The sequence below is a fragment of the Drosophila sechellia genome, chromosome 2R (genome assembly GCF_004382195.2).
Source record: "Drosophila sechellia strain sech25 chromosome 2R, ASM438219v1, whole genome shotgun sequence".
In the NCBI taxonomy this organism is placed as follows: Eukaryota; Metazoa; Arthropoda; class Insecta; order Diptera; family Drosophilidae; genus Drosophila; species Drosophila sechellia.
Window position 1 is genome coordinate 9,821,735 of NC_045950.1, and position 12,524 is coordinate 9,834,258.

The window sequence follows — 12,524 nt, forward strand, 5'->3', positions numbered from 1 at the left end:
TATGGCATTATGGCGAAAAAAAAACACGTTATGGTATGGGCCGCATTTGAACGGCAGACACATTTTTCGGATTTATATTTCATGTAGCGAGAGGAAAGCTTTAAAAAAAAACCTTATTCAAGGGCCCACGTTGACCAGAAAAACCGAAAACAATGCGGGAAATTGAAATTGAAAAGAATGGCTTACTGACATAGATAGGGAATGCCCTTTTTAGAATTTCCATTCACAATTCTTTTTCGCAAAGAGTCAGCGGAGCGAACACGAAATGCGAGTGCATAACTTCAAATTTAATCAGAGAAGAATGCGACCACGCATAGCCATTCTGCCCGCGTGGAAATGAAATCATCGCTGGCCAGCGATTTGCACCCAAGTGCATGGAATCGCATCAAAGCATGGAAAAGCCGGCAGAAGGGAAATGGGAAAAAGTGAGTTTCACCCGCCTTCGGCGATCGCCCCACCCCACCCAGCATCCACAACTGGCAACTAATTTCGCCTCAGTGACAAGACAAGGCCATCAAAAATTCCCCTTCCCGAACGAACCATGGCCAATTATTGTTTGCGGCTCCCTCGTTTTATTACGTAGCCGCAGCGTTGGCCCGTTTACGGCACACGACCCTCGGCGGACGAGCAGGCGGCGAGAGAGGGGAAAAACAATTTTGTCAGCTTATAAGCAGTAAAAATAAAATGCCGGACTAAACAAATACGAGGACCAACGGCATAACTATAAAGCGCCATTGAGACACAAACACATGCAAGCGCACACACAAGACAACCAGGTTCACATGCATTTAGTGGGTGCACAGAGCAAAAAACTACATAAGCTATATAGCAAAAAAATGGTATCTGCTTACACATTACAAGCCCTCATCTTCCACAAATAAAGTTAAGTATTTTATGTTACAAGATTTATAATACATAATTTATATGGAATCGTCTCCGTCATTTCTCCCTGTGCACATATGTGTGCTTGGCTCCCTACCAAGGCTGACACTTTATTACTTTCCTTGGCGAATTATTTCCATTATGTTTTCGCATTCGGAGCAGATTCATGTGCGCAGGCCAGGCCAGGCCAATTTAATGGAAATGAGATTGGCTTCGGCTGAAGGTGCAATGAAGCCGTAGAATGGAGAATGGAAATACGCCTGTTAAGTGGGCAAATAGTGTCGGCACTGCTGATCAATTTCAGTGACCCCCTTTCGTCCTTTGTCAGCACAAGGACCCCGAGTTCCGATCAAGTTGTTTCCCACGGCGAATCTCGACCACGTCGGGAGGACTTCAAATGTGAGTGACAGGCTGCACGGCGCATATGAACTGGAGGTCTGTTTGTGTGCTTGATTGTGCTGGGGTTCACACACATACCTCATATACCGGAGCACAGAGTCAGCCAACCTTTTCAAAGTTTTTCGAAAAAAAGGAAAAAAAACGGAAAAACATCTCGACTACTGCAGCCGCAGTTGCAATCTGTATCTAGTTTCTAGTATCTTTCCGTTGCCATTGCCGGCGTGTCCACTTGGATGTCTCTCCATCATGTTTGCACATTTTGATGGCTGTTTGATGTGCAACAGTTGCACTTCAAGTGGCCAGTTGCTGCCTGTCATCTCGCTTTGCGAAAGCGAAATATCAAGCATTCGCCATGTGGTCCGACTCTTGGCACTTCCGCCCGCAGGGGCCACTTGGCCAGAGAGAAACTTTTTTATTCAATTTGATTTTCTTCAACTGCAAGCAGCTGTTGCAACTTCCCCACAAAATTGAATCCGAGAACGGATGCCAGCACACGAAATTAAGCGGAAACTCTGAAATTTATTTTACCATGGGTTATGACAGAACATTTATATCGATTTTCTAAAGCGCTGGAATATCACCAGCTTTAAACAGTTGACTTTATAAGTGGGCCACACGTGTACGCATTCTTCCCAGGGACTTTTCCATTAAGCCAGAGCTGAGTTGAGTCTTTCCTTTCAACAGAACTTGTTCAGGCAATCAACGAGTCAACCTTGACGAGCAGCTGCAACTTCACGCACTCAGAAAAAATGTTCCATTCACTTTTGAAAATAACCAGATACCATCATATGAATGGTTGAGGTTGAGGTTAACTTTAAATGCTGAAGTGAACTCGCTATCCCATAAGTGTATACATTTCTGACATCTTAAACTTAAAATATGCCAATTCAGAATAAGCTACGATAACTTTCTTAGTTATAAGTTGGTTTTTCCTGCGAGTGTCCCTGCGACTCACAGTTTAGCATGACATTTGCAGGCTGACAGGAAGTGCACTTCAAACGGAAATTGCGACACACATATTGCCAGCTTCCTTTGACTCGACTCGTTTCGTTTCGCTCTTTAACAATATGCGCACGTATGCTAATGCCGATGTATTTCTCGCTTCCCCTAAATTACCGTAATTTATTACGGAAAGTGGGCGGTCTTTTTTGCTCTTCAAATGCATTTCAATTGCCAAGTGTGTCAAAAGTTTCAACGCTTTTCGGGCTCTTACCAGCTCACCTGCCACCTGTTCTTCAGCTCAGACTGTCTGTCTGTCTGCGCTTCTGGCCAAAAGCTCATCACATTTGCCACTTAGTCAGCTCGTCAGCTTTTGTTGCAGCTACTACACTGGAAAATAAAGCATAAAGCTGCGACATAACTAAAGGTTTTATAACACTAATGAAGTAGGGCAATAAGTAAATCTTACTCCATCTTATAGTATATATGAAATTGGAAACATATAAATTCAATGTTTTTTGTAAATTTAACATACATTACATTACCCACTATTTTGCAGTGCATACTCACGTGCAGTTTGGTGTAAAATATTTTAGAGGGTTATATCGTGTGTGCAGCAACTGTAAACTGCAAAATGCTACTAATTGTTTTGCCGCCAATTACGTGCACAAGTGTGTGTGGCAGCGTGCAGTTGTGTGCGTTTGTCTGTCGTTTGATGTATGCGCTCTGTTTATTAAAATTTATTTTGTCGAGCACCTACTTTTCGGTGCTGCTCGGCTCCAGCACTCACCTTGCCGGTAATTTGTGCATTTTCGCATAATATTTAGCACAATTTTCCGCATTTTGCGGCTTCGAGTGACAGAGTGAGGAATGCTGTGGGATGCTGAAGCTTTTTGCTTTCAAATAGATAGTTTGGAATGAGAGTCAATGCTAGAATGGCAGGCAAATGATAGAATATAAAGGGGAAATATCCATCAATAAATTCCTAACATTTAAACAATACCATACAGCGAGATCAAAACGCTGATATTTTATTTATTAAATCGCATAAATGCCTCTTAAACACCTTGAACAATAAACCATTAAGTTTGCCCCTGGTCATATAGGCTGACCTGGTTCCTGGGCCACCGATTCATACCCTAAATCCCCACAACACAACCAAAAGCCAATGCACTGAGACGTTAAGCAGGAAGGCGTTTCCACCTCTCATGGCATATCGCGCATACGCACCGTTGTACGGCGTGGGAGGTGTGTGTGCGTAAGTGAAGGCAAACAAACATAAAAGCAAACAATAAATGGAAAAAAAAAAACCGTACACCGCTTTTTTTTTGTGAAAATAAATGATTATTTAATATTTATTTTCATGTTGTTGCTTGAGGAAGGCAAAAGGTGGACTGTGGCCATCGGCTGCATCATTTTTCATGCCACTTCAAGTGAGTCTAAGTGCCTCGCCGGGCCAGGCCATTAATGCCAACTGATTGGTCAGCAGAGAACTAACCATTGGAGCCAAGGAAGCGTCAGACAAAATACCCACACACTCACATGTATTTATTATTTTGCCAACGTTCCTGATTATTTACGCCTGATAGGACCCTGTTCTGGAGGGTGTAAAAATGATTGAATGTGCCTGGCAGTGAAATCGGAATTGGATGGGTCTGCATGGGCTTTGTTGTCTGTGCTTAGTTTTAGTTCTGAATGGATGTGTTTTTGGGCTTGGGCTAACGAGTGATTTATTGATTTAAATGGGAACTTTAGGACATGGTCAGAAAATAAGCAACACTAGCTGGCATAATAGAAAGCGTTAAGCTCGTGAGGCAATCATTTCACGGCTCAATAAAAATATTTAATTATTTATCTTTTAATTAAAATCTATTTATTCATTTTTCTAAGCAAATAGCTTGAATTTGCTGTCACATTAGTTAAAAAATATTTGCCGAGACTGTATTGTTTTTACCTTGATCCTGTGAACCAAAAATAAATCAGTGAACCGTAGAGACAATCAAAACTCGCACACACACGCACAAAGTGCTCCTCAATCACTCAGGAAAAGCTGAAAAAAAAACCTTAGCAGTTTTTTCACTTCCACATCGATGCGAAAGTGAAAAGGGCTGACCATTCGAGGGAGGGAAATTCCGGCCGAAAGAAGGATTCAAGTGGTCGGTCGGCTTGACGGCACGTTTAATGAATTGGAAGGTAATAAGCAAAGCATTACGGCTATTTCTTCATCAGGCTAACATTCTCATCCCTCGCCTTTGATTATTGATTTTTATTGAATGCGAATTTTTTTGCCAGCTGACCCATTCCCCAGCTGTCTTATTGGATTTGTGTGCAAGTGGAGCAGTGGGCGGGGGCGTCTGCCAAAGTTAATAAGATTTGCCTTTTTGTTTTCTCCAGCTTAGCTCTACTCCTGCTCCCCTGCGGGGCCAGCGGTCAGGCGAATTAATTAAAGCACATAAAAAATGGTCGGGTGCTAGGAATGCAATAAAGTCAACCAGGTTTGGGCAGGGGAAATGGAAAAGTGCGGCAACAACTATGGTCGGGCAACTATGCATAGCTATGAAGCACCCGAGCACGCATCATTTAAGCGCTAAATTATAGCATACTTTTATGCGGCAGGTTATAATTCACTGTACGTGCGAAATGCAGTTGCAGCCAAAAACTGACAGTGGTTCTGGTGGCGGTGGTGTTGGTGTTGGTTTTGGTCCTGGTGTTGGTGCCACTGTGGAAAATTATCATTTTAATTGCGCATTTCCCAACGCCACATAAAAACAGCTACGGCGAAACGGTGAAAAAATAGTCGGCAAACCAAAAGCGCCAAAGTCAAAGCCCAAGTAAATAAATTATGCTGCAGACTTGTGCAATAACTAAAATTAACAAAAACAACAGCATTTTATTGCACGTCTCGCCGTTTTATTTGCATTAATTTGCTCCTGCAGCCGCGCAAAACGAATAGCACTGACAGAAAAAAATTGCACTCACATCTGGAGGTAAAAAAAAAATAGAAATAGTATAGGAAACGCGCACCGCCCCCGTCTGTCCGCCGTTAAATGTGCACAAATTAAAAAGCCAACGCCGCGAAATGAAAACATGATAAAGTCGGGAGCGCATCCCCAAACAAAGTTGCCATCGAAATTTGGTCACGTGCCACCTCGCTCCGAAAAAACGCCCAAAACGCGACTGTGTGGAGTTATTTACGTGCCGCGCACATTTTTTGGCGCTTAATTCATGCTCTTTCAGGGCAGCGGGACCAAGTGGCAGGACGAGGCAGGGTGGCGGAGTGGCAGGACCCGGAGTGAACAAACAAACAGCCAAAAGGAGGCACAAACAAAATGGAACTTCTTGCGCGCATAGAGAGACAACGTCGGGACATCGCTGGCATTTTGACTGCCCCGCCGCTGCTGCTTTTTAGGTCGGACGGACCTCCTCCAAAAGCTGCGCCACCACTCGCTGTTTGTTGTCTCAGCGTTTGTTTGCACAGCCACTGCGAAACTGCAGCACACTTCGAGGCGCTGGCGCAACGCGGCGTATACTTAATTTGCGGTTGGCGCTGGTCACAGCACGTAGCCGCTAAGTATGCTACGCCTAATGACCAGCAGCGGCGAGTGGCGCCAGGACATCGTCTCCGCTGGCGGGATGTGCGAATGCTCCGACTGCAGTCACTGTGTTTCGCCAAATAACAAATTTGTTGAAAACAGAACATGGTATATCATTTTAAGCAAATCGTAAAGTTTTAGGAATTTTCATTGAAGCAAATGAAATTTATAAATTGCAATATTAGTTTAAGGCAGTTTCTTAGTTGAATTTTATATCAATAAAGTCAAAGAGTGAGGTGCATTGATATCCTTTTGGTGAAACCAAACTTATTTCAAATTATTTACTTAATTTTTCCATAATTTTTGTGCTCCTCTGACTAAAGCAATAAATTGATTATTTAGAATTCCGCTTAGAAAAAAAGGGCATCCAAGAGTTTCAATGCCCGGGGAATGCCGAAATAGAAATGCCCCAACTATAAAGCCCCGCCAAGGCTGAAGGAACAAAGTGCCGACCTTTTTGGCAGAGTCGCCCGGCGACATAAATAATACGAGAGAAGTCGTGATGGCTGAAATAGGAGCGGCAAAAGGCCGCGCGGAAACGGGCAGATAGGGGCTCTTTCTCTTTTTTATGGACGGTAAATGACCCGACCAACGAGTTTCTTGCATTTAATATACCAGGACCAGTAATGTTTTATCTAATTTTTGTAATGCTGCGCGTGCTGAAGTGAGAAATATGGCCGGCGAACGTGGTCAACTGGGTGGGTGGGTTTAGTGGGCTTGTGGAGCTGTGGAGATCCTCGGGTCCTGAGGCAGCTATCAATTTCTATTAGGCCCGCTCGCTTGCAGGCCAAGTCCAGGATGTGGCTGGGATACTGGTGTCACTTTAAGACTGCAACCCGGCCAAATTGAAAGCAACTGCCGAGCAGGAACCGAACTGGAACCGAAACAGGGGCAAAATAAAAGGGGACAAGCTGGACGGGACTGGCAAAAACTGGACTGGAAAAACAGAAATGCGGAGCAGCAACGGCAGCAAAAATTGCTCTTAATTGGCGGCAGCCATTAAATGCAATTTATCAAACAGACGACAGAGACAGCCACACAAAGCACACAACATGCAGCACGGGCCGTCCATGTGTGGCGGCTAGATAGAGAGGGCAACATGCCGTCGAGAGAGAGACGGGGCGATAGTAAAGTAGAGCGGAGCGACAACAGTTGACAATTAATTTGACACAATTGCAGAGCAGAGGACGAGGCAGGACAACGCACCTGGCCAAAAGGATAGCAACTGCACCGCCTTGCCGTGCTGCCTTCATAGTTGACATTGTGTATATGTCGCCGACATTGTCCTCGCCTTCCGTTTGCGTGTGTGTGAGTGCTAGTGTGCATCTGTGTGGGTTTGTGTAATGAGGCTGCATGCCGCCAGTGCAATAAAGTGGCAGTTCCCTCTAATAGCCACATACTTGTGTGGCAGGTCGCACGAGTCGGTTCCAGCATGCATAATCGTAAAAAACTTGACTACACGACTACTCACCCCATTCACTTGGTCAAAAGGGACTGGAAAAAGCATCACGTAGCCAAAATAGCTGGCAAAATGTTTTGGGATTTATTTCAGACTCGCTTTCTTCCTTGGGAAAAAAGCTAAGCCCGGCTATGAATGCTCTTCAAGGTCTTCCCAGTACACAGTTTCCCAATTAATGCCAGCGTGCATTATTATTAAGTGCCAAATTGATCCAAGGAGCTATCTCAGCAATTCTGGTTAATAACATGGAACACGTAAAATTCAGTGAAGCCAGCAAAATGTGGTAGAATGTCAATTAATTTCTCAACAGCAAGAAGCTTCGCATCGAATAAGTATCTAGATTCGCACAACAATTCTGTGAGGCCGTTCAGGAGCGATTATAAGGCTTTTAGTTGCCAATGGCAGTAATGAGGGGGTGTGCAGAGCACACAGTACTCGCCCGTTCAGTTGCCACCGATCCTGCCTCCGATGACTCCACTGCCTCCGATGCTTGTGCCCCTGCTGTTTTCTGGCTGGCCGCAAAAGCCGCCACCGCATACCAGGCAAAGTGCAGTCGTGCCACGCCCCCTGCCCAGAACCCCGCCCCGCTGGTGCCGAGGACCGCTGCTTGTGAACTCGGCGCTTGCATTAAGTGGCGGTTGGCAAAGTTGTCGACGTTGTGGAACTTAAACAATGCACGATGCAAGCGACTGCAAGCAGGAGTCGCCTCTTTGGTCTCACCAGGTGCAAGTTGCACCACTGCACCACTGCGCCACCCAACCACTCGCACGGAGTGGGCCTAGGAATGCCATAAGCTGCTCAGGATTCGAGCTGAGGGTGCGGGCAGGGGGTGCTCCTGGTCATGGAGAAGGCAGATTGCCAGCTGTTCTTATGCCTTAAGGACATTAACCTAATCAACGCTCTGTGCAAGGCTCACTCTCTCATGCACACACACACACACACACTCACGCACATGTGCACATGTGTTGCATAACGAGGGGCGTTCTGTTGACAGTGGCGGAAAATGTGGGAAATCGGAGGGAAAGCCGAGGAAAATGCTAGCGAACCAAGTCGACTTAAGCTGTGCTGAGGGTATTGACTGCCCCGTCGAGTTATTGTTTAATGTTTGGCCCGTGATTCCTAGCTAGTTGCGAGGTTATAAGCCAAGTCGAAAGGGAATTCTTACAGAGAGAAAAAAGCACATTACCTTTAGTAATAAATTATCAATTGCTAAAACAATTAGCTACTTTATTAGGCTTTTCATAAGTTGATAGCAATAATAGTGGTGGCAAGTTCAAACTGAATATCCCACTTTAAAGCAACCTTTTAGTTGTTTTCAGTGCTCAAGTCAGGAGAAAAAGTAAACACTCGGAATGCAAATAGGCATTTGCAATGAGAGCAGGACTTAATTAGAAACGGACTGGGAACAATGCATCCAACGTCAATAGAACAACTTATGATTCTACAAAGTAAACCCCTTTTCTCCTTTCAATTAGCCCTGCTGGCGCGATTGGCATTTACAGAAAAATAATATTATTAAAGACAACACAAACACGAGGATTGGAGTGCATTAAATTAATGTTGATATTGTGCAAAAAAACTCAACTGCCACAAAATGAAACTCAACTCGATGTCATTTGCATGTTTGCCTGGGCGAACGTGAAAAAAAATTCGCGGGACCGACGGGGAAAAAGCGGAAAATCGATGAAATTTTTGCCAGTAAAATGTGACAGGCATCCACACTCGCCGATCTGCCAGTAATCGGACCGACATATATGCATATAGAACCGCTTGATTGTCCGTTCCGCCCTTAGGCGCGTAGCTCCATAGCTCCATGGCTCCATGGCTCCATCGTTTCAGTCAGTCAGTCCATAAATGTACATGGCTTTTTTTGAATATTGATAAGGCCGCACGTAATGCTCTATTGAATTGCCATAATTGTCATGTGTGCGAAGGCCTGGAAAGCGGAGCGATTTTTACACAAAATTATTTGCAATTATTGCGTAAAACAGCCTGATGTATGAGGGCAATCGAAAACCAATATTACCCCGCAAAATGTTTGAAAAACAATGCAATTAAGCGGCTGACATCGCCTCAAGGCAAGCAATTAATTTATGGGTGCATTTTTAAGTACGCTATTGGTTGCACAATTCCACCACAATTCGATCGAAATGGAAATTGTGTGGTGCGTAAATAAAGTATAAACTGTTTTGGATTTACTTTGAGGGCATCAAATGCAAGGAATATTAGTTTAATTTATCGCTATGCATAGCTTAAAAGTTATGGGAAAACAAAAAGTATGCTCTTTATGATCCGATAAAGTTAGTAAACTTGATTTCGATGCCAAATTAAACAGCCTCGGGCGGCTAATGAGCAGAGTGTGGAAGGCACGTTTGATTGTTGTCAAGCACCGGCGTTTTATCAACTGTCAAACAACCCACTCCAAGTGCTCCAGACTTCGCCAGCCCCCCCATCCTGCCCAGAAATTTATGCGGTGCAGCGTATGCCACAGAAAAGCTGGAAGCTTGAGCATACTCGAGTGTTTGCCAGAGTGTGAGTGTACGAGTGGGTGTGCGAGTGTGTGTGGCAGCTTCATTAAATTTGCACGCACATCTAGTGGGCGGTGGGCGTTTGGCCGTGGGCGTGGCGACGCCCGAAGACGAAGCCAGCCAACGTCAGTTCTGTGCAATTTCCGACGCAATCTTCATTTACAACTTAAGTTACAGCACAAACAACTACTGCTGCCATGCAAACAAACACACACACTCCGCGCCAAAAGTGTAGCCGTCTTTTAAGCTGTTGTGAAAACATTTTAGCGCTCATATGTGTGTGCTCCTCTGCGGCTGTGTGAGTGTGTGCGTGTGTTTGTGAGGGAGTTACGACTAGTACATAACTAACCCTGCACAGAGCCGCCCTTAGTTATGCCTATGGGAGCCGGCTGGCCGAATAACAGGATATGCCAGGCAGAAATTTATTAGGCGCATTGCACACTTTTGTGCGTTCACTTGAAAAATGACAACTTTAATTTAGCTACAAACACAAAGCCAACAAGGCAGCCCAGTTAGAGATGAGTAACGCCCAGCAAAAAAGGGCTGGAGACAAAAGCGCCAGCCAGACAATGAGAAAAGCATGGGAGTGGGGCGCAAAAAGGGGGGTCAGAAAAGAGGGGGCGACGAAAGGGTTCACAGACAATTCCCGGGGCTAGATCTGCTTTTGTCAGCTAGCCACAGACATTGGCTCCGCATTTTCACACGAGGAGAAAAAATCATTTTTTCTACATTTTTACAGAGGTGCCCGAAAGCATTGTGTAAAAAAACTCGCTCTTTGGCATGCAACTAAAGAAATGTAGCATACTTTTAGACACTTACTTTTCTGTAACAGTATTAGCTACAATGAATATATTAAGTGTAAGTTTCGGATTGAATTGCATGGGCATTTGAGCTCTCAGTGTATCCGATAGCTGCCGGCTACAGTTGACTTTCGGATCGCAAAATGCAGGAACGGGAACACGGAATACTCTCGGCTTAAGGGAGTTTTCCACACCCGAGCTCCACCTTCAACTCCGTTGCTCGTCTCAGATGAATATTAATTACCATTTGAAAGCTTGTCATACACTTGTGTAAATTTATCAACAACAACAGGAGTGCCAGCCAGCAGAAAGACAACGGCAATGGCAGGAGGCGGGGTCGGAAAAGCCGAACCAGGATCTGAATCTGAATCTGAAGGAGACAATAAGCAGAGTTGTCAAAGAGCAACAAACTGGGGGCACAGAGCTAGGCATGAAAATAGCTTTGAAAGTGCAGGAGATTAGGCCAGGATTTGCATGCATAGAGAAAACATTTCGAAAGGATGGATGCTGGGGCCATCGGTCGACTCCTTCCTCATACTTTTCAATCAATGCTACTGGCCGCTTGTCCTGCGAAAATTTGTAAATAAATGCATGAGCCCAGAATGCATTCTACATGGGACAAGGCAATGTAATTGATACTCCCACTCGGCATAAGTTGTCCTTGAATCATTTTTCTCCGGCTGCCCTTTGGGACCCAGGAATTCCAGTGCACACAGGTACACAGTCACAAAATCCGGATAATTTTCATCTGCCTGTTGACACAAGGATATAGCTCACAAATTGTCATATCAAAACATGCTACTTTCAAGAGCTTTACATTGGTTATGGTGTAAAGAACCTTTCATACCAAAATAAAGATGAAAAATTACTCCAGAATAAGGATTTCGTAAAACGTCTACTTTTCCAAATTTGCAAACCAATATATTCCAATTTTTTCACTGTGTTTCTAACCTATCGATCTGCTTGCGTTTCAATTGCAGGTACCACCTACACACAACCACAAAATATCAATGCCAAGTCAGTGCAGAAGCCAAAGCCCTACGAGCGTCGAGAAGTTATCAGCAGGAGCAGCTCCAGCAGTCACAGTTGGTCCAGCATATCAGCCGAGCCGGCCGACGAGGTAGTTGACCACCATGGCGGCGGTAAGCCGGCAAAATGCGCCAAAAACTGCCAAAAGGCCAAGGCCAAGTGGGCCAAGTGGCGGACGCAGCTGAAGCCACATCACCAAGCCCACCGCGCTGTGCAGCACAAGGAGGCCAGGCAACGGCAGCGCCGCGAGACGGAGGAGGATGAGCTGGACTCGGTTTTGCGGGCACCCAGCTCCACGAGCACCTCCACCGCGGTGGCCACCACAGTCCAGGCCACTAGCTCCAGCTCCTCGGCCACCAGGAGCTCGCTCATCAATGAAAGCAAGGCGAAAAGGCCGCGATCCACGCTCCATTTGGCGCCGGAGGATATGCAGCCGAAGCCCAAGGAGCCGGTGATCATCATCGACGATGTGGAGGAGTTCGATAGTGGCACCAGCACCAGTGACCTAATCGCGCGCAAGAGCCGCGAGGAGGCGGAGGAGGAGGACGACGTCGGTCCACTGGAGCCCAGAGTCCTGCCCCTGCGACCAGTGCCTCCGAATCCCTACGAGGCGGAGGAAATGTCCGTGGTCTATGCGGAGCAGCACTCCGAGATCAAGCTGATGTGCGAGGTGGATCTGGACATTGCCACCAGCATGTGGTACAAGAACGGCCAGGTGAGTTAAGCATCGGGACAGTTCCTGCCCAAGAGTTTACCCCTCGTTTACAGCTTAAGCTCCTGCGAAGAGCCTCTCAGCTGTCAGAAACTGCCAACTTGCGCTGACTTTAATTGCATTCTTAGCCTTCTGCATTCTTTTGCCCACTTCCTGTCTTTATTCTTTGTTTTTCCCTCCGTC

The 12,524-nt window shown here is 45.5% G+C and overlaps 1 protein-coding gene across 1 annotated transcript in view; it reads left to right on the forward strand.

The window, feature by feature from the left end:
* The window catches only part of LOC6609040 (irregular chiasm C-roughest protein), a 117,579-nt gene that overhangs the window by 71,976 nt on the left and 33,079 nt on the right, over positions 1–12,524 (forward strand). The window contains exon 3 of the mRNA XM_002033707.2: positions 11,581–12,344. Within this exon, the coding sequence (XP_002033743.1) occupies positions 11,581–12,344 (764 nt within the window). The remainder of the gene's footprint in view (positions 1–11,580; positions 12,345–12,524) is intronic.